This window comes from Anser cygnoides, chromosome 2 (genome assembly GCF_040182565.1).
Source record: "Anser cygnoides isolate HZ-2024a breed goose chromosome 2, Taihu_goose_T2T_genome, whole genome shotgun sequence".
NCBI lineage: Eukaryota > Metazoa > Chordata > Aves > Anseriformes > Anatidae > Anser > Anser cygnoides.
Window position 1 is genome coordinate 142,476,903 of NC_089874.1, and position 22,924 is coordinate 142,499,826.

Here is a 22,924-nt window from a genome sequence, read left to right on the forward strand (position 1 = left end):
TGCTGCCATGTAAGGAGGCTTTGTGTACACAGGACTCTGGTTGTGCAGTGTGAAAGAGCGGATGGCTCAGCGTCTCGTAACGTGCATTCCTGCAGCAGAAATGTGTGGTTTTGACAAATACTTCACAAAAAAATGTATTGAGGCGTATCTCCCCCTTCTGGAAACCGCCTCTGCAAACCCCAGAGGCTGCAACACACCCGTTATCCTTCGAGTGCCTGGTGCTGCCGCTCTTAATGCTACCGGGCATACAGCATAGCGTATAGCCCGTATACTTCAGCGTATAGCCCATATACCCCTACGACCAAGAAAAGAGGCGTTATTTTAAACAAAAAACCAAAACTTTTATTGTGTCAAATCGACAAGGCTCAGCCGGGCGAGGCGAGGCGGGTGGATAAAAGCCTTCAGGTCTCGGTGCCCGGCAGGGTTTGGTGCCACCACCCCGCCCTCCCTCTGCAGCCCCCGGGTGTCCGCAGCGGGGCCGGGCCCGGCCGCAGCCCCCCGCGGGGCCCGAGGGGGCGGGAGCCCCCCGGCCCCTTGCCAATGGCTGCCGGGGGCCGGCGCTGCCTTGGCCGCTCCCGCTCGGTTCCCGGCCTCCCCGGGGAGGGAGCTGGGGCTGGGAGCCGTGAAAGGCTCCATTTATCCCCTCGCTGCCGCTCTCTCGCCATGCTCCGCGCCCCGCTGCTGCTCCTGGCGCTGCTGCTGGGCTCGGGCCCCCCGCCCGGCGGCTCCGAGCCCCCCCGGGGCAAGCAGAAGGCGCTGCGGCAGCGGGAGGTGGCGGCCGACACGGTGAGAGGGCGGCGGGGCAAAATGGCGGGGCCGGGGGCCTGAGGGGCCTCGGGCGGCGGGGGGGTGGCGAGGGGCAGGGGGGGACGCTGAGGGAAGGAGAGCGGCCGGCCCGGGGCGGGGGAGCCCTTCTGGGGGCTTTCTGTGGAGGATGAGGGTGGAGGCACCGGGTGGGCACCGGGGGGAGAGGCTGAGGCTAAGGGGAGGCTGCCCCGCAGGAATAAAGGGTGCGCTGTGAGCCGGGGGGGGGGTGCCCTCCGCACGCCACTGGGAAAGGGGCAAAATCTGTGGAGCCGTGTAACGTCAGCAGTAAGTGCTGCTTGGTCGCCGAGAGGAGAGGCTACTGAATGAGCGGTGAGCGACAGAAGCAGAAAGAAAGCGAAGAACTGCCCTTTAACAGCCACTGGGTACCGGGAAAAGTGTGTCTGGACGTGTACTCGTTCCGCTTTTCCGCGGAGCCTTTGCGTGCCTCTGCAATTCCACTGCAACCAGAAACCCGAATGTGTGCGCCGGGACTATCCCATCTCGGGGATAGAAAGAAAGGAGAGAGAATTTCCAGTCCCTGGAATGTGAAAAGCAGATGTGAAGCGATTTCCATGAGCCACTGGGCTGCCGTTCGCCTCCTGGAGAAAACCCACAACCTGGACGTTTCTTCCACGATCTCCGGCGAGACCCCCAGGGCGATGTGCCGAAACACCACCGGGAGCAAAGCTGCTTCCCTTGCACACCGTCACCCCTTCGTTTTCCCTGTGGCCATTGGATTGCGTGGAGAATAAGGAATGTGCACACGTGGAGGAGCTCGGGGTTTGTGTCTGAGCAGCGTTAGGGCCGCTCATTCGGGGCATTTCTCTTGCTTCGAGCTTTCGGGCACGGCAGACGGAGCAGCGCAGTGCGGGTGGGAGCTTCAGCGCCAGCTCCACGCCGAGCGCCTCGGGAGCAGGATGAAGGCAGGAGCGAGATGGGAGCTGCTGCTCCTGCGGGCGTTTTCGTTTTAAAAGATTTTTTATGCACGTCCGGCTCAGGAAGGCATGAGCAATACTCCATCTGGCAAGCGCAGGCGGATCTAGTTGGACTGGAGACCAAAGCCGAGGCAATAATTCCTTTCGCTCACATTTTTTTTTTTTCCTCAAGATGCTCTCGCTGGGAAGATTGACGGCTCCATCCCGGCCTTTGAGCCGGGCCTGCCCCCTCGTGGCCGGCTGGCACGGCTCGGCTCGGCACGGGAGAACGGCAGCAAGAGCCGAAAGCCCAGGCTGTACCAAGCGGGAATGCCTTCGCCTAATTCTCGTGATCTTTAGGCTGACACGTACTTCGCCAAGCGGCCGTCCAGCCATCTGCCTTTTTGTTAAATGCCACCTTCGTGATTCAGACATCCCGCCGCTCCAGCACTGCATTCTGTGGTGACGGCAGCGAGGAAATCCCAGTGCCTGTTACTACTCTAGGGCTCATCTTTCTCCTTCCTTCAGCCCCTCCTGTAGCTGCTGATTGTATCCACGGAGTGGCTGCAGCCAAGCCTGCAGTGACCAGCACGGTCATCCGTGCACAGTCCATGCGTTTCACCAAAACACAAAAAAAAAAAATCAGTAAACCCCAGAAGATCAAAGCTCCCCAAGAGACAAAGGATAAGGGATGGGGAGCATGAGGTTCCTGCGGGACTGACAGCTTGCAGGAGGGGCACGGTGACATGACCTGCTCCTTCTCTGGGGGGATAAAAGGGGCTGAACAGACATCGGTACTAGGTGGGGCAGAGCCGACCAGAGAGCTGTCTGTGAAGGTTTGGGATGGGGTTGGCAGGCAGGGAAGTGCGCTGTGGGGAGGGCCCGGGTGCCTCCAGATGCACAGCTCCCCAGGGAGGGAAAGGTGCCCTGTGCTGCACTAACCGCCTGCCCAAGCAGGGTGAAGCCAAATCTTTAAAGGTATGAAGGCAACGTGTACTAGCGTGCAGCCTGGGACGGCAGCGTTTGCCCTTTCCAGTACCATAATGGTTGGGGATTGCGAGCGTGCCACCATTTTGTGCATGTGCTTCCAATGCTGTGCGTGGGAAGCCTGGGCTCAGGTTATGGCAGCGTGCGGCTGCCCAAGCCCCCGCCAGCACCACCATGCTTCGTGCTGCATACAGCACGGAGCAGAGCAACGCATAGCAGGGCTCTTACAAGTCAACTGATCGTTTTCGTTTCGGCATTTGAATGTTTTCAACCTTCTGATGTTTTTCTATCAGGGTTTTTAATCCTTTGACTGGGACGATTTCTATTTTAAAGTATGATTATCATTTCATAAAATAATTGGAGTCTTAATTTACAGCAAATTCTGCTGGCGTTGCTTATCTTTTACATTTTATTTTTCCTGCTTTTTCCTCTCCTGGAACCGTTTTCTTGATGATCCAGAAATAACCCATTAGCTTGTGTCACAACAAGGTATTTTGTATTTTCGTTGTTGTTTGATTAACTTGGTTATCCTCAGAGTTAATGGATGGTGTCGTCAAGCTCTGCTCTGTTTTTCAGTACAATGGCATGTGCTTACAAGGCCCCAGCGGTGTTCCTGGACGGGATGGAAACCCAGGAACCAACGGGATCCCTGGGACACCGGGAATCCCAGGACGGGACGGGCTGAAGGGGGAAAAGGGAGAGTGCATGCGAGAGAGCGTCGAGGAGTCCTGGACACCCAACTTCAAGCAGTGTTCGTGGAGTGCACTTAATTACGGCATAGATCTTGGGAAAATAGCAGTAAGTTAACATTACCTAGGACGCTGCACTTTGCCAACTCAGGCAGTACCACAGCAGTTTCAAAGTCTGATGTTATGAGTAGGGTAGCACAAATAGTACACATTTCCTGTTGGAGCCTTTTTTGACACATAAGGGTAAACTTCCCAGAGGTTATTTCAGATCCATCTCAACTGTGTTTATCAGTTCTGTGCCCGGTTGTTAATTTCCACAGTAATGTTTCAGAACGATGGAGCTGGTGTAAGTAGTTTTTAGCTATATTACTCCAAAGAGGATGAACGTTGTTCAGGAGCAGACCTAAGCGTTGTCCAGATTAACCCAAATGTTCTGTCCACCGCTGCAGCCCCTGAGTACAAAGCCTTCAAAAACAATGGTGCAAGGGTAGAAGAGGGGAGGAAATCCCACCTCCCAATTCCTACCTCCCAATACGAGCTATGAAGCAGTGCCCAGAGTGGTTGGATTGATTGAACTCCTGCTGTTGTGGCTGGAGTGAGAACCAAGTTATCCAGAAGTTCTGGTATCAGAGGCAGAAATTGCACTGTCCACGTATACAAGGACTTGAGTGCAGCTTTTGGACAGCTCATATCCCCTTACATAAATCCCAGAAGGTTACTAGGTTACCAACTTAACAGCAGGTATTGTCTAAATAAAATTAAGAATTTCCATAATTCCCCTTCTCCGTTATCGGCTATGAGGTGCTGTTTCTGATTTGCATCTTTGCATCAGACACTATTGGCCATTTTTTTTTTCTAAAGGGAAGGGAATAAAACTATTGGCCAAAACATTCTGAAAGCCATTCTAGGGAGTAGGTTCAAAATCAGAGTTTGCTACCAAAACTTTTTTGTCCCTCTTAGGAATGTACGTTTACAAAGATGCGCTCAAACAGTGCGCTCCGAGTTCTCTTCAGCGGATCACTTCGGCTAAAATGCAAAAATGCCTGTTGTCAGCGCTGGTACTTCACTTTCAATGGAGCGGAATGTGCTGGGCCACTTCCTATTGAAGCCATAATATATTTAGATCAAGGAAGTCCAGAACTGAATTCTACTATTAATATACACCGAACTTCTTCAGGTATGTATGCCAAGGCTGCACGAACAGCAGTGGATTACAGGCCAGTAGCAAATTTAGTTAATAAATGCATCTTAGGAAGAGGGGCCTAGTGTGAAGTTGATACCTTTTGCTGGTTGATACACTCTGAGAATTATTTATAAAACCAAAAGAGTTGCATTAATTTATCAGGTTTTAACACCATTGCATCAGAGGTTTAAGCTGTATTTTGCTCTCAGCTTAGAGCAAAGCTAAAGTATCATGAAGCCAGCAGCCCAGCTCTTTGCAAGGGGCCTTTTCTTCTCTGTAGTATTTCATGACTGCACGAAATCTAACATCTGTTGCTATGATAGGTTTTCATCCCCCCAGGGGTAGGACACGCTTGTTTTCATTAACCCACCTCCAATTAGTAGTGCTAGGGGAAAAAATAAGTGCTAAAAGGGAACTTTTGCAGTGCCAATCCAGGTACAGCTGTGGGCCTGCCCCACTGACTTTTGTCACTGCAAAAATGGTGGCTGGATGGGATTGAAGCCGTATCCCAGCTGCAGATTTGTAAATCTGGACATTTAAAGTAGCAGCTACACCTCCTGTTCGGCTGTCCTGAGGGTTGCTTTCCCCCAGCTTCATGTGCTGTAACAGACATCAGTGAGAAGCATGGATAAAGGTAGCACACAGCTCTGAAACCTGCGTTGCCAAGTAATACCCAGGTTTTATTTCTAAAAATGCTATTTAGATTTAACTACATAGCATGACCTTGCAATGAACTGCTGTTCTTAAGTACTTGTGTCCACTGCCAGTTCCAAAATACGGCGTGTTTGTGTCTGCTGAGGTAACGTGGTTTTTGTCTTTAACCAGTGGAAGGTCTGTGTGAGGGGATCAACGCCGGCTTGGTGGACATTGCCATCTGGGTCGGGACTTGCGCCGATTATCCAAGGGGAGATGCTTCTACTGGATGGAATTCAGTCTCCCGTATCATCATTGAGGAATTGCCAAAATAACCCTACCTTTTTGTAATCTCTATTTTTATTTTGTACAATTTTCTATACAAATTACAGAGTTGGATGCAAGTTTTTGACTAAAAGGCACCAAACTCTTTCTTTTATAGTGTTTGTCTACCTTTTTCTTTTTGCACATTGCAGAGGTTTTTTATAATAATCATTTTAGAAAATAAATATAAAAAACCTTCATTAACTTTTATAATTCCTTTTTTGATATATGAAAATATACCAACACCATTTTAGGAGTTAACTGTAATTTTTTGTATCAAATAAATAAGACCTTTTACAAAAAAAAAATCCAGGCTATTTTATTAGTCAGCAAACTGTTCAAGGTATTTGACACGGTATTATAATACACAATTCTTTTCTTTTAGAACACTTCTAAGTCCCAGCCTTGGCTTTAGTCTTTGAAATGCATACCCAACACCTGCTCCTATGAATGTGAATGTAGAAGCGGATGCTCTGCTAAGTCTTATATCTCTCAACAAACTTCTTGTGACTTAACTGTCACCTAGATGATGATTGGTGTTAAATATGTTCTGAAAAAATAAGTAGAAAGAAAATATCTAAGCTTTCCTTCCTTCCGTCCTCTGCTTGAGACTAGGTTTCAGTGCAAACATTTATTATTGATCTCCACTGTCATCATGCAAAACCTGAGTAATTTTACAGTTACAAAACTTAGGTTTTATTTCTCCAATTAATAATTCTGAATTTAGCCTGTCAGATAGATACAATCACTTTGGTGTTAAAGCTAGATATGTTGTTTGGAAGATACACAAATAAAGCCAGCTGAAAAGCCTTGGCTTTCCAAAGAGCGTACTGCCAAACTGAAAGAATGATGTTGCAGATATTTGAAAGCAGCCTCCAGACTGGACAAGAAGTAATGCAGAGTGACAACATTAATCATGGCATATCTTCCACCTAGTGCACCGTTAACAGAAACATTTTAGAGTACTCTCTTCCAAATGCTACAAACGATGTACTCAAGTCTTAAAAAAAGAAAAAAAAAGGTACAGATTCTAAGGGTAAATAATATCCACGTTTACATTGCAAAATCAATTTCACATTAACAAAATAAAAAAGAAAAAGCATGTATAACATGCAGAAATACACCCTGTCCAGAAACTAAAAGGAAAAACATTACACCTGAGATATTTATTTTAGCTTTTTAATACAAAATCCTGTTTTTTCTTCTGAGCTGGTTATAAGATTTTCCCAAGGCATGTCTCAAATTGATGGCTCATCCGCAGCTTTGTTAAAATGCTAGAGGAACACAACTGCAGCTAGCAGAGCATTCAGGTTCTCCCTGTTGCAAGCTTACATGCGATACTGCTGCAAGCCAGCAAATAGCACAGCTGGCATTTATGTCTCTGAAGAACTGCCACTGTTTTTATTGGCTGGCAAGAGGGGTTTTAGGGCATATGAACACAAACTAGTTACTGTAAGCTAAACTATGGCGTGAATTTAGAGGATGTCAGTTAACATACAGTCACTGATTGTGTACACACTTGGAGACTGTTTTTACATTTATCCTGGATCACACGCACCCCGCTCTGAGTCTGCAACATGCTAATCCAGGGCAGTCAGTGCACAACTTTTTTTATTTTCGTATGGTTTATTCCTATGTCTTCACAATGTATTTTGAATCCTGAATACTAGAAAACACAAACCCAAATAAAAAACTTCCAACGAAAGGCAAAAGAAGGTAGTAGCTGATAGGGCTCTATGCAGTAATTTGCATGGTAAACTTCCAGTAAATTTGATCTTCAGTTAAGTGTAAAGGGAAGCTTTTATAATTAAACAAACAAAACAAATAACAGATATAATGGTCACATGCCCTTTCAAGTGAGATAGCTTAATGTATTATCAACTGTAACAGTAGAAAGGATGGGATTAGGGAGGAAAAGGAGTAAATTATTTAAAAAGTTAAGCATACACAAAGTGTGATGTGGCAATAGTATCAACAGAAACAAGCAACAGGACTACAGAATTGAGATTCAAAATACTAAGCAGTTTCTGTAGTTTTCCAAATTTAGAAGTTAAACCAATTCCCTAATTCCTGCTTCTGGTTAGTCTTGTGTTAAACAGGAAACTTCTCTAAGAGATTATTCAAGTGTTTTGCTGAATAGTATTTTCTATTCTTTATGAAATTGATTATTTATCCCCACCTGTTGAATAACCTTTGCTAACTTATTTATTCCTCAGTTAAGTGCTACTTTCTAGATATTTATTCATACATTCATAATAACAGCAGAAGGCAGATGCTATGCTCAGTAATGTACTTCCTCAATGAAGAACTAAAAAAGAAAAAACAACACCTAAGTTTCCAAAAAGTACATATCCATGATAGCAATTACTGCCATAAAAATAAGCACTGTTATTCAAATTTACTGAGATGTACTGTAATTTTGCTTACTATTGTGTTAGCAACTGGTATATTCTTAGTCATTTCCTGAGACTAAATCAGAAGACATTAATGATTTTTAAGAAAGTCCTGTGCACAGTATTTTTAGACTACCTATGGATTTTTTTCAAAGAATATTATTCAAAATGAGTAGTCATATTTGTTGTTAAAGTTGCTTGAAAACTGTATCACTATGGCATTACTAGGAAAAACCATATATATATATATTTTTTTTTTAAGTAAGCCTACTTTCAAATATTCATTTACTTAGTAATATTTGGTCAGATGCAACAGTGACAGAGACGGAACATCTTGGTCAGAGTGGGGAGGGAAGAGAGAGAAAACGAATGAAGTAAGTTGCCAGCGATGCACACAACGGACTTTGGTTTGGTATTAAAACAAGCCAACAACCACACCGCAAGTCTGTCTTGGTATGACTCAAGAACTGGATTTCAATTGGCAATTACTCAAAACCAGGAATGGACAGCTGACTGTCTTACAAAACATTTGAGTTTCCAAACTGCACCCCACTGAGACAGCATTTTTGTGTTGGATAAGTGATGGAATGTGGAGCACTCCATAATCTAAAACCTGACAGATAACAGAGGTGGATTCAGAAGACAATGCTGTAAACAAATACATACATATTTTCTCCATAAGACTCAGATTTAAGGAAGTTCTGATGGATTCCAGAGTTGCTTTTATATGAAGTTTTCCGTAGCACAATCTGACCAACTGTTATTTTGCGACTTGTCAGAGCAGATTAGCCCATTATTCCAGGCAGGCCAGGATGAATTGAATTGTTGCACAGCTGCCTTCACCCAGTCACAATGCTACTTCACAGTTGCAGACATCTGTTTCAAGCAGACACTGTTGATTCAGAAGAGAGAGAAATGTAGCAAGGCAGGAACTCTCAGCAGAGGAGATGTGGGCAGGGTTTTAATTTCTCCAGGTTCTTTCCTCAAAATATTAAATCAATTCAGTGTCAAAATAGACTGCTGAAATAAATCTCTTCCAGATCATAAATATAAAAAAATAAAGGATAGATTCCTTCTGAACACAAGCTTATACCTTTAATTATTTTCTTTTCTAAAACCAAGTAAAAAACCAGACACATTTTCATAAACTACAAAAGTAATGCAGCAAGCAGGAGTCACTCTGATCACATTGGGGATAATTCCTTTGTAAAATCCATGAATTCCTTCTTTCCTTTAACGACACAGAAAAACATTTAATTAGTATATTTTAATAGAAATCAGACATAAATCAAAGCCTGTTATTTTTCTCTCGCTCTCTCACTGAGAGAAATGTACTTCAGATTAGGAATAACAAGTTCAGAATAATTTCTTACTAAAGTGTTTACAGAGTCAAAGCGTATCAAATCTTAACCCTTCACCTTCCCTTCTGTTAGAAAGTTTTGAAGACTTCTAATTTCAGCTTCCTATTTTCTAGTTTCATATGGACCTAGGACACCCAGAGTGATGAGTAGTCAAAGCAGATCCTGGAAGGTGCTTGGGTGTGGTTTATACACCACTCTTCTGAGTGCTCTAGGTTGCATTTGTGTTTCATGAGTACTGTGGTGGGCTCAAAATGTCTGCGTACATTCATGCTTTGTAAGAACTAATAAGCCTTCCTGTAAACTGCAGCACTGAAGGGCACAGCACTGAGATATCAGAGTTATTTTCACTTAGAATTGGCTTCAGTTGAAATGGCTGCAGTGTCTCTGAGCCACAGGTGGTTCTGGAACAACACAGCCTCACTCACACAGCACCCCTTAATACCCCAGGAGTTAGCTGACCCCGTTCACATCCCTCTAGCAGTATGCTGCAACCTAGAAATACCGTCCAAAGCAAGATTAACATTGGTTGCACGCTGCAAAGGTGACTAGTCCTAGTAACTACGGAGTGCTGTGTTAAAACTCTTACACGCCTTATAGAGCTGAGCGAAGAGGGTTTGTGAGAAGATATGCATAGGTGTGAGGTAATAACAGCTCTCTAATGATCCTCCAGGAAGGCAGGCCGCAGGGTACTGCGGGGACATCAGTGTGATCAGCCCTGGCTAGCTCACTTCCTCCTGCTATGAATTTCGATCAGCCACAACTCCCACCAGCCCAACTCTTTTGTCATATATGATGACCTAAAGCAGTTCAAATGAGACTTGTTAAAGAGACCCCAAAGAACCAACTCAATGGCGTGTTTTTAAACCTTGCTAGTCTCTAAGCAAAATTTGTGGGGAAGAGAATAAGGAGGCAGAGTAAACAACAGAAGTGTGCAGGCTAGCACTGACCCTCTCCTCTCTCTTCCTTTCTCCGTAGATTACAGCTATTAGTGGCAGAGCCCACAAAATGGCTTCATACAGATAACCAGTCAGCATGGAAGCAAGTAAACACGGTGAATCAGTAAGACTCACTTTCCACGATGCGAGTTTTTAATGCTGCATGCCTACCTCCATGTCCTGCGGATCACATCAAACACACCAGAATATGTATTATGCTGATCTTGAAGACGAGCTCGTACAACTTGATAGGGATAAGTTGCTGACACAGCAAATATTTTGGATACAGCTGCCATCGTTATGTATTCTGCAGTGTTCTAAAAGAAAAAAAAAACAGGCTTGCCTTAACTATGGTTTAAAATAGCCAATTTCCCAAAATCTTGTTTGATTTTAAAATTTTAAACTAAACAACAGATTTTTTTCCATTTCCAATAAACTCATTTCAAAAATTGGCAATGTTACAGAGCATACAGAGTGCCTTAGGTAATTCATTGTAAAATGCTTGTTGTGCTCTCTCATTCTTATCAAATGAAACTCTTCTAGAACTCTTTCAGGTGTTCCAAAAGTAACAATAGCTTTGCCCAATTTGCACCTGACTAGTTTTATAGGTAGGTGTTTAGGAAAACTGCGTATGATTCCATATAGAAAGACAATTTTCAAAAAACGTTCCTCCCCCTAAAATTCTTAAACCACTTGCCAAAATAACCTGATTTCCCTACAGAAAAACAGCAGCAAACAGTTGCTTGTTCCTAAAGTGAAAAATCATATTTCCTTATATATTTTATATTTCAACTAATGCATCAATACAATAATACATTGTAGACTTGGCCGTTCTATAACCTAGATGAACGGAATAAATCTCCACTTGTTCACATGCCAATGAATGTATTTTTGTTCTCAATAATCTTACCAATTTTGTATCTGATACTCTGTTTCTATACTTGTTGTATCTCAATTTCAAATCTTCATAAGCCATGAATTGAAGTGCTCCATGTGAAGTTCCAAACAGACCAGGCACAAATCCCTAAAAAAGGGAATAAACCAAGGTTGTAAAGCAATCCACAAGAACCATACGACTTGACAGAGTTCAGTTTATACACATAATATATCCACCATTCCTTTAAAAATCGTGACTGCACAGCTCTTGCTGTGTAGTATGTTTCAAAACCCACATGTTGTTGGTATTCTTCAGGGTGGGCATTCAAAGTGTAATGCATGTTACTTTTCTTGAATGACGTACAGGCTAAGACACCTAATGAGGAAGAAAAGTAAAGCAAGTGGCCTAGGGACGCCACCTAACAGAGCACAAGGACAGGTCTCAAAAAGCTGGTAATGTGGATCAGGATTATAAAAATACGATCAAGCTGATTTGCAAATCAAACTGCCAGGGACTGGAGATAAGCTGTTTAATACCCACTTGAGACCAGTAAGGCAATTACATAAGCTGGGGTCTCAGTGAGGAAGGCTACTAGAAGTAGAGGTACAAAAACTCTTGTGATCAAGTCCTGGAGATAGATAGATACGTAGATGTGTTTATATATATTTATATAACATAAATGTTTATATATATGAATCTATAACATATTTACACACTTGCACAGTAGAAAGCTGAAGTGCACAGATGGAAAGGTAACTCATACAAGGTCTTATGGATGATTTACATTAAAAAAATAAACCTATAATTCAGATCATCGGTTTGAGTGCATTCCTCACCCTGCTCAGAGCACATCCCAAAGCAACGCAGCAGAACAAACTGCAAGAACGAAGTCATTAAGCAGTCTGTGAAATGCTGACAGCTGTAAGGGGCAGTAAGGGACAGTAGGAACTTAATGTGGAAATTTACAAAAACTTTCTTTCAGAAAAGTTGAAGTGAAGGAGGAAAACAGGTATTTTCTGAAGCGTCTCTAGAAGAAAGAGAAGGCAGGAGTAGCTCAGTTGAAAATGAACTGACAGCTGCATGGGTTCTGAGAAGTTCTAATTCTCTTGTTAGAGAGTTGGTCACTTACACTGGAAAAATACAAATAAGTGGGGAATAATCATCCTGGCTGCAAATGACTTATAGGAGCCAAAAGCTTGCTGAAAACTGTCGCAAAGGGAAAATTATAACAGAGCAAATGATCAAAACGTGACTAAAAAGGACTCGAGGAACCAAAACGTCTCAAAACACTGTGGTATTGAACAGTTTTATCTTCTTTTTCATGACCAATTCAGGAAAGACAGAGGAATATAAAAGATGTGTCCAGACACAAAACTGTATTAGACTAAACTAGAAGCCCAAAATGTTGAATATAGACAGATCAATAAACTACTAAGAACCTGGAGCAGGAGAAGAGAAGGAAACCTGGTAGGAGTCAACTGAAATGTCTCCTGTGTAATAGGACAAAAAGAAAAATTAATTCACAAACTCCTAACTTTCAGGAAAAAAAAAAAAAGAAAACAGCAGGCATAAAAATCACACTGAGCCTCTATTACTCAGAGATTAACTCTCTGGAAACTACAGATTTCTTAAATTCAAGATAATATAGTCATGCAGACAGTGATTTTTAGGACCTCTCTGTAATAAATGAGTATTAATTTCTTCTCACAGTAAAAAACAATGGTCATAAATTAATCATCAGTGACCACGAACTGATCAAGTGAATTAGGGACTAGCTAAAGTCCCCAGTTCACAACCACTAACCTAGAAAGAATAGTTCCCTAAATATGGACAAGTGGAATTAAAAAAATGCCTCAATTTTGTCAACTGTGAGCATAATTACAGAATTTTGTGGAGTTTGATGCTACAACAGATGGGAAAGGACAACTCAGGTTTTCAGAAATCCTCGATCAGAAAGAAAATTAGGTAGTAATATAAAAAAGTAACAGGAGGAACAGACAAAAAAGTATTACTGAAAGTATCAAAGAAAAAGTTATCTGGGTCAGCAGAACCAGGAACAGTATGAAATGCTGTGTATAGTGATAGCAGGGAAAATCTTCACAAACATATGCCCATTACTAGACAGTTAAAAATTTATGAGACAGAGGAAACAATTGCTTTGTACTAGGAAAGAATTACAATGATGTATTTATATCATAGGAGAATGAGGTAATATTTTCCCCACTAATGAGAGAAGAATGTTAAACATTTAAGAGTGCTAAACTGTTAAATTTAAGCCAGCAGATTGGATAACTTGTACCCAAGAGTCCTAAAGTATCTACTGATGAGATTTGGTAAATGAATACCAGAACACTGCAAGTCTTGTTGTGATGGGGAAAACTTCCAAACACTGAAGGACTTTTAGTGTTGAGCCAGTATTAAAAGATGCACTAAGGAAAAGTGAGACAACTATCTGCCAATCAACCTCAGCATAATAAAAGCTGACACAGCTATTAATCATAAAAAAGGAGGATTTCAAGTCCACGTGTTCTTAGGGAAAAGTGTTTCAAAGCAAAACTGATTTCTTCTCAGTAATGAAATATCTGCCTGACGAAGTTTTGGAAAGATATTCCTACCCCTTATTCTTGCAATTTCACGCAAATAACTTTCTTGCCATAAAACCTGATAAAATTTGACATTTGTTTTTCATCTACAATATGACTGTAAGGATATTTTTTAAAAAAATCATTTCTTTATAGAAATCGTGTTAGTTTTTATATTCAAAGCCTATCTTTAGAAGACTTTTTCTGTAAGAGATGAGCAGGAACAATCTTTGCTCAATGAAGAATTCAATGCTTGAATTCTGTTTTGGAAGATTAGAATAATGGACAAAATTAAATATGTAATTAGAAACGTAAATGGTAACGTATTTAATTCTGACCAATAAACAATGTGGAAAAAATCATACTTTAAAGTTCTCTTAGAACAGCTACACACACAGAAGATCCAGGGTAGGAAAAAAGCATCCAGTTGGTTAGAATTTCAAATGTCTCCACCAAGACGAAAAGAAACCTAGGCAAACGTATACAGAGGAAAGCCTATGCTTCTTAGTAAAGCAGGGAACGAGGTTCATTTGGTGACGAGGTACTCACAACACTGCCTGAAGTGTCTGAGAGAGCTCATGCCAGAACAGCCTCTGGTATGTTTTGAGAGAATGTAGCAGATTCCCCTTGCAATCTGTGTAGCACCATCTTCATTTGGGATCTCAGCATGCCAATGCCAGCAGCACCGGAATGCCCTGCTCTGACAACTCGTGCAGAAAGACACTGGAAGAATGCCACTATGCATCTCGATTCCTTCAAGGCAAAGACTGATGACATCTTTTATGTGAAAGTTACTTCTTCCCTCTCTCTCTGTCTAGAGCCTGGGGCCACACTTAAAGTCAAGATGATCCAATCCCAGTTGATTTTGCAATATGGAAAAACAAAGAAATAGAAAGTCACTTAGCTTATAAACTTCACACTCGCAAGGAGGAAAAGAGCACAAGCAAAAACCATAGCAAATAAAGAGAGCTAAATGTCTTAAGACATTATTGGACTGGAAAAAATACTTTATCCTCGGATTGCAGAAACTTGCCTACCAAAGGTGAAACTGTTGAATGGAAGTGTCCAGGGTGATTGTAAAATATATTTTCACTTGGTAATGAGCATGTAACACTACTAGGATTTTTTGTTGTTGTTAGCATACTGCATTATTATTCTCAGTCTTGATGACTCTACATTTTTTAAATCTTCTTAAACTTTCCACATTTCCCATTTATATTACTGCTGTCCATTAAGCATTGCTCTAATTGCTGCCTCTACATCATCACTGAAAGAGAATGAAACTGAAAATACAAAGAATCACACAAGCCAAGAAGAATGTTAGTTACATTCTTGACTGACATTTTTGTTAGTCAGCCACTCTATACTAGACAGCTAACAATTTCTCAAGAGCTCAGAGATACTGTGTGCTTTTTCTGAAGTGCAAACTCCTACAGTCAAGATTATTTTAAAATGTTTGGTCTCTCCTGCCTTAGACTTGAAGAGAAACATATAGTACTTAACATGGTGATGGTTGCATGACATTCAACTTCATTAGGCAAAACCATTTTCAGAGCTCAGATCTCCAACAGATCTACTGGGCATCTTCAAATTGCATAACCCCAAAGTGGTGGGTTTATTTTTCAGCTTGGAGTGCAGCAGAGCAGCTCCGACCCTGGTCATCTGGGGGACTGAAATCAAAGGACAAAGCCTATGGATGGAGGGTGGGGAAGATCACTGACTAGATGATTACTGGGATGACAGGAGAAAGAAAGGCTCCTACTCCTCTTTTTAAATCCAGGCCAAGTTCAAGCAGCATAAATTATCAGGGAAGCCAACTTCAGATGAACTACAGTTTAATAAACTAACAATACCTAACAGACAGCTTTGATCCCTACTAGAAAGGCTGGTGCATCCTAACATTACTAGGCTTTTGCCACAAATGACTAAAAAGAATTGCTCAGAACATCAACAGCATCTTGTGCAACAGAGAGCAAGATATGGATTTGCTTGGAGAACACCACCATTCTTTGGAAAGCTAATCTCAAATGCATCAGAAGGAAACAACTTCCAGATTTTACTTCCAACTTGCAGTGGCATTTTCCTTATCTGCTCTAAGGAACTCTTTCTGAAATTAAGGTTAAGAGGAGAAAGACATTCATCTGCATTACAGCTCCTGCAACACAGGGTGATTGGTAAAACTTCAACCCTTGAGTTTTAAACCAAGCAAGGAGGAGGAAACAAAAGTGAACTCCCTCCCAAAAGCAGAAAATGGAAGAAGGCCACATTATGGACAAGTCAAAAAGCCACCTGAAGATGTACCTTCTTCCCCAATACCGACAAGGTTGAGAGAATCCTGACGTTAAACAGAAGTCGATCAGTGTGAATGGTTATATAGGTCAATCAGGATCTATCTAGGTTACCTTCTTTTCAGAACAGCTAATTAAGCAGGTAATTTGCTCCTTCAAAGAAATTACCTGGTTTAACTACCCACTTGCAGATTAATGTTACAAAAAAGGATCTAGTGCTAAAAGTAACACATACTACATGCATGAAAAATCTGAAAAGTAACTCCATAGAAAGAAATCCTAACAGAGGAAATAAATTAAAACTTATCTACTTGAAAAAGAGCAGACATCCAGGCAGGCAAATCAGAAATCCTGACAATTTCAACTTAGGAATGAGCGTTTTGTTCCTGGCGTCAGAATTTGGTATTCATTAGTATGTGGCATACTAGTCTTTAGCATAAAGGACTGTATTTTTCACTGCTAATAAACAAAGTTAATGTTCAATAATCAGGACAATTCCTAAGAGATAGTGTTCTTGTTCTATAGCATTAGTTGCAAGAAAAGAGCCAGACTGGACTAAAATAGGTTTCTTCACACCTTCCAGGCACTGATGAATGCATCTTGATGTCATGGCCTGAAGGAAGGGGGAGGCAAAAAGTCCAAATCCAGTTGCCATCTGTTTCCCTAAATTAAACGGAACAAGAACCCCACACATATGCAGACCATTTTTAGAAGTCTGTAAATTTTATGCATCTAGAGATGACAGATTACAGACCAGAATAACTAGGGGGCAAATGAGCACTGGTGAAACCGTCCATTGTAGAAGAAAAAATTAGCAAGTACTTTAGTCATATGTTACGTTGCACAAGATGTCAGAAAGACAGGGATAAGAGATGAAATGGAAAAAGTCACTAGCAGCAATATAGATTACACTATTGCTGCTCTCTTATCCAAATCCTAGTTTGGGGGAGACTCAAAAAATTAAAGAATAGCTTGTAGTTTACTCTCATTTCAGTATTTTCAGAAGACAGCTTAGACATAAATTACACTTCAGTGATTTCCTACATTTCAATACTGTAATTCCTCTTCTGAAGTTTAAGCCTGTTTGCTTGATCTTTGCTTTGACCCACAGAATACAAATAAGCTAATACAAAAAAAAAAAAAGAGACGCAAGTTGGGCTTTTTTTTTTTCTGTAGACAAGCATTTAAAGCCACACAATGCTATTGAGGGGTGCTAGCCAATCCTGGAGTTTTTTCTTAAATGTTGTTACCTTGTACAAGCCACGTATGCCCTCTGTCTTGTATATCTTTATAAGAGCATCAGACATTCCTCTGTATTGCCGCTTTGATGGATCAACACCAGCATCATATTGTAATACAAGTCGCGTCTTCGTTACCCATATCGGGTTCGTAATGCAGAGAGTCATGGCTCCTGAGAACAGATGGAAGTTAGACTGATCGTTAAGCCCATGCCAAAGCTGGTCCCAGTTTGTTCAGTTCAGTGTAACACATGCTCCTACAGTGACAAAACTACTTATTCTACAAGAGTACTCATATTACTTGAAAGAGGCAAAGTTTAGGCACACCACTGTTCTCTCTTTCTGCCTTTAAAGCTCAAAACTAAGTCCAACATACTCCTGCTGGGGCTGTGTCTATAGAGCATCCAGCTTTATGCACATTCACAGCACATCCCCTTTTTTCCCCTCACTGTTCCACACTCAATAGTGCAACCTGTAGTAGACAGAACGTAAGTATTTTCATAATGTACTCCTAATTACCTTAGTCAGTCTCCAAGCATACAATTATTCAAAATTCAGTGGACATCTCAGTCACGGGAAACTGACTTAATATTGACAGGTTAACACAAGCAACCTGTTGTAGCTTTAATGCAGTTGTAAAGTGACATTACTATTTTTTGCATCAAATGATATGCATTGTATTTCAACAGTAAGCGAATGCTACAACATCCTAATAAAATCTTCTCAACTACCTAGATTAAATAGTACACAGAAGCATGTACAAGAAAGTAAGTCAGAAACAATGTATTAAAAGTCATGATGGTTAAAGTTGTACTTTGATTTTGGATCTATAGTTTCAAAGAAAACCTGGACCTTAGATAATGATTTTCAAAGACCTATGACCAATTCATTTACTTTATTAACTTCAACAGGCCTACACTCTTTTCCAGGTCTAAGAATTTAAAGTTTAATGAGTTAACAAGCTAGTAACAGCTGATTTATATAGCTGTATTTTGGGACTCAATATAGTACTAAATACAGAAAGCACTTATACATAAGGAAAACAAGGTCAGAAGGGATTTTACCAACTGCCACTACTGAGCAAAACTGAAAGGACCACAGTTAATTATCCATTTATCTCAGACATCATTAATTTATTTACAGACAATAAGTGATTCAAGTAAGTGACTCAAACACTTACACTTGCCACCTGTAAGAAAGAACAGCATTGACACACAAAGGCAAAGAGCAGCATATGGACAGGCTAGCAGAAAACATTAATCTTCTCTGTATTTAACTCACCAGCCTCTGCAGCTGACACTAGGTGTTCAGTTGCGCTGAGACTCTCCAGCTTCCCTTCCTTCTTGTAAGCTTTGATGGCATTGTAACTGGAAAATGTATAATATATTTCGGTAAAGGTAAAAACAAATCTGTCTCACTTTAAAAAAAAAAAAGGCACAAACAAACCCACTACCTCATTCTCATTTACCATGAGGGAGAACAATAGCTGGTACATAACCTTTGAAAAGATTTCTAAGAAAACTATCATTGTTTGCTTGATTAATTGATTTCTGAACAGTTAACTCTTTCAAGTCAACTATGGTAACACATATTTAAATTGATCAGGGACTACTATCAGTATCAATGGGGCTACATCCTGAAACAGCTATCTCAAGAAGTAATTTCTAAAAGAAACCCACCAGACAGCCTACTTATTAAAACTAATAGAAGTTTTCACTGAGTTTTCATCTCTTGATCCAGTTTCCAGCGTTTGAGGTTTTAAAAGTGTCACTAGGAGCTGAACAGTCAATAGGAGCTCACAATGAAGCTTGAGGATTTAAGTTCAACGAAAACAGTCTAGACAACTGGCAAGTGACCTTTGCATAGGAATACCAAATAACCATTCTCAAAAATGTTTCAATTAATAGGGACAGCAGTAAATCAGGTCAGTTACACAGCTAATACAGTAGAAAACACTGAATATTAAAAAATAGTCTTTATAAGTAAAGGACATCAACAAAAACAACGAAATAACTTTTAGCAGAACTATTAAAAAGCAGTTAGATATTTAGCTTTAGTAGGAAACTTTATCATGTCCTTTACTTCTTAACATGCCAGTTTAGGTTCTTATTTTCTGTGGGGCTTTAAGCACAGTTTATTTGCGCTTTTAGAGGACTCTTCACAAGTGATGTCACCACCTCTCAAGTTCCTTAGTGTTTTCACAGCATCAAGGGGAATGCAGTGTACTTGACAAAGTAACAGGTCTCTGACTCAAATTGCTTACGTTCTGAAACAGCAAACCGTAATGACGGGTAACGGACCTGGATGTACTAAAAGAATCGCAAGTTTATAAGCCAGTTAGGACATTTTTTTACATACCCTCACAGGGTAGATGGAGTTTATATCTGAACAGTACATTGCACAGGATCTGACACATTTTACAGTTCTACTTACAAGAAAAAGTAAAGTCCCCAGGAAGCCCCTGCTCCCAGCATGTTGGGAGTTACCCCTTGGTATAAGCCTCGTAGCCCTTCATGCTTCCAGACAGTAGTCATGCAGTGGAGGATCCCATTGTATTTTGGCCTCAGCTCCAATCCATCACTCACTGTGAAAAAAAAAGAAATTGCAGTGAAAAACACTTGCCGGCAGCATGAAATTCAGCTGTGTGAAAGCCACCCCAGCAGTTCACAGCCTCCAAACAAAGCTGCAAGTGAACATAAAAGCCTAACTAATCAGCTGTATTTTAAAAGTATGCACGTGTTGGGGCTTACAACTTCAATAAATCTAGACTTAAAAAACTTTAAAAAAGAAGAAAAAAAAGTTTAAAGCTCTGCAAGAAGAAAGTTTCCATCAATCTCACAAGACTAACTGCACTAATGTACATTTTTGGTGAGCAGCAGCTTTGACCTATGTTGTTTTTTTTTTGTCCTTTCTTTTTAGCGCCCAAAGGATTTCACATCATATTTCAAGTGATACGTGTGGGCTCTTTGACAACAGGTTTCTACAAAGAGTTTGGTAATGCCCCATATAAGAATTCGTAACTTAAATCTTCTTTTGAATGTTCTGTGAAGACCTGAGTATTTTCAGGAAGCCATGTCTTATTGATTCCAATGTCAGTTTTCACCAGAACTCTCAAAGGTTATTCCCATCATCAATTCTCATGTTCTACTTCTTTTCTCACTGAATTGATTGAAAACACCAAATGTGCACGCTTTCACCCAATAACCAAACAGCTGTTTGTCCAAATATTCAGAAAATGTCACTGTCAACAAGACAAAGAATGCCCAAGTCTTTGTTCGATAGATTTATTTTAGAGCACAGATTTCATACAGCTTAAAGCAGTAGCTACCATCGTTCCTGTCATAACAGCAAGACAGTTTGTTGGTTACTGACAACAACCTAAATTATTCTAGGATGCCACTATAGCAGGCACTTTCTTTCTACATATAGACAGAAGGTTAGACTGAAACTTTACGTATGATTAATTGTGAAGTTTCACAGTCAGCACAGTTTCTGTATCCCCACCAGGACACGATGGCAATCATTAATTTCAGATGTTTTCTGTTCAGTGCCATATTCTTTATTCACTCTTCCTTTGAACTTTGTGTACGGCACTGTATGTTGTGACAGACTTCAGAACTAAGGATAAAATGTTTTTTTCTGAGTATATTGTGACAAGTCCTCGATATCTTAACAATCACTCAAAACTAGAACATAATTAAATGCCTTTTCCTCCTACTGAATGAGCACTGCTAGACCTTCCCATTTTATTTTTTTACCATGCTGACATTAAATCAGGTTTATAAGCACATTAAACAAGGTGGAAAATCAGAGACATGAATGCAAGTCTGTCAATGATGCTACCAAAGATCTTTATAGCATTGATTTCTGATCTCAGCTTTTTCTTCCTGGTTGAAGACAAAGTATAGGGATCATCATTTTCAAACCAAAGAAGCATGTGAAACGATCCCTTTCTCTCTGTACCGTCTGACTGAAAAGCTAGCTGGGGCTAAGGCAGAGTAAGGTTAACACTGGAGTACCAACAAATAACTCAGGTCTTGTTCAAAAACTTCTCAGTGTGGCCTCCAACAATGAAAAGATAGAGCTGTGGACCACTCACACGCAGCAGGGAGGTAGAGCTTACATCCTGAACTGACATCTAAATCCAAAGCACATCACCATGTTATTCTCTCCTATGCCACAAGGTGCAATAGCTGGGTATCACAAACCAACACACGAGCTATGCTGTTAAAACGTGGACTTCAGATCTCAATGACCCAGAACAAACTTTTTTTGGGGAAAAAAAAAAAAAAAGCCGTCAGTCTTAGTGAGTCCACGCAAAACCTAACAGATGGAAATCTGTGACAAAACTGAAACCATCATATAAAAGCATAAAGTAATTCTGGTTGGAAGGGGCCTCCAGAGGTCTTCTAATACAATCCCCAGCTCAAAACACATTTAATTACATCAGGCTAATCAGGGACATGCCCAGTCAGTTCTTGAACATTTCCAAAGCTGAAAGGATTACAGCCTATGAACAACCTCTTCTAGCATTTGACTACTTTCACGGTTAAAAAAATAAGTTTTTCTTAGTAGCTAACCGGAATTTTCTATGTTCCAGCTTGCGCCTGTTCCCTCTAGCCCTATCACTCACTCCAAGAAGAACCTGGCTTCACCTTTTCCATGTCTTCCAATGACACAGACTGCAATAACGCCTCCCTTTAGCCTTCTCTTCTGGAGCCTGACCGGCTCGATGATCCTTGTGGGTCCCTTCCAACTCGGGATATTCTATTCTGTGCTCCTGTCTGTCCCCCTGTGCCACGCGCTCAGCACCTTGTCCAGCCCGGTGGCCTCCCCTGGCATCACTCCAGCACGTCAATGTCGTTCCTGTACTGGTGAACCCCAGACAGGACACGGTGCTTCAGGTGTCCTACAAGCCTTAGGAGCACTGGACGGAGAGAAGGGACCGCTTCTGTTGGCTGCACCCTCCTAATGCAGCCCAGGATGCGACCGCGCTATGAGACAGCAGAGGCTATTTAAATCCAACTTCGCAAAAAGTCTGCTGAAAAACGTAACGCATTAGGTTTTGCAAGACTTTTGTTCAATAGTTCAGAATTTATTTTTGATACCCGCATACCTACTTAAGGCATCAACCCAAAAATACAACAAAACCTCTATAAAAGAGAAGACGTAAGGGCAAAACGCTTCTTATATTAATGACAAAACCAACAGGAAGATGCTGACCTAAGGAAGGCCGAAGAAGCTAGGGCTCTCTGCAAACCAACACCCCTATTGTTAACAGCCAGCCCAACAATACAACCGTTGTTCTGTTTTGACTGTTGAAAACCCCCTGCACGAAGGCGAACTTTGAACGCTGGCTGCAGACAGCCCACCCACCCGCGGCCTCCGCGTGTCCCCCCCCAGCCAGCAGCCACCCCCCCGCCGCCCCCCGCCACCCCCCCGCCGCCCCCGTCCCCGTCCCCACCTGCGAAGCGGATCTTGACCAGGTCCAGCGGGTGCAGCACCAGCGTGGACACGACGCCGCCGCTCAGCCCGGCCGCCAGGCTCTCCAGCTGCACGTGGCGCAGCAGGGACCGCACCGGCACCCCCGGCGGGCCCCCGGCGGCGGCGGGGCCCTGGGCGCCCGGCGCCGCGCTCATCGCCCCCCGCAGCAGCAGCAGCAGCGGCGGCGGTGCCGGTGCCGGTGGCGGTGCCGGTACCGGTGAGGGAGCCG

At 41.9% G+C, this 22,924-nt stretch overlaps 2 protein-coding genes across 2 annotated transcripts; one reads left to right on the forward strand and one right to left on the reverse strand.

Moving 5' to 3' along the window:
- The first annotated feature begins 564 nt into the window (after positions 1-564).
- CTHRC1 (collagen triple helix repeat containing 1) lies at positions 565-5,845 on the forward strand. Its single transcript, XM_048068764.2, has 4 exons — positions 565-786; positions 3,285-3,506; positions 4,358-4,574; positions 5,406-5,845. The coding sequence occupies exons 1-4, from the start codon at positions 664-666 to the stop codon at positions 5,546-5,548; spliced, it is 705 nt and encodes a 234-aa protein (XP_047924721.2). The 5' UTR covers positions 565-663; the 3' UTR covers positions 5,549-5,845.
- Positions 5,846-7,242: 1,397 nt separating this feature from the next.
- SLC25A32 (solute carrier family 25 member 32) lies at positions 7,243-22,861 on the reverse strand. The gene is made up of 7 exons (XM_066990647.1): positions 22,676-22,861; positions 19,645-19,795; positions 18,493-18,578; positions 17,224-17,384; positions 11,137-11,250; positions 10,398-10,543; positions 7,243-9,161 (listed from the first exon to the last, which is right to left on the reverse strand). Exons 1-7 carry the CDS (start codon positions 22,848-22,850, stop codon positions 9,026-9,028), a joined length of 969 nt encoding a protein of 322 aa, XP_066846748.1. The 5' UTR covers positions 22,851-22,861; the 3' UTR covers positions 7,243-9,025.
- Positions 22,862-22,924: the final 63 nt, after the last annotated feature.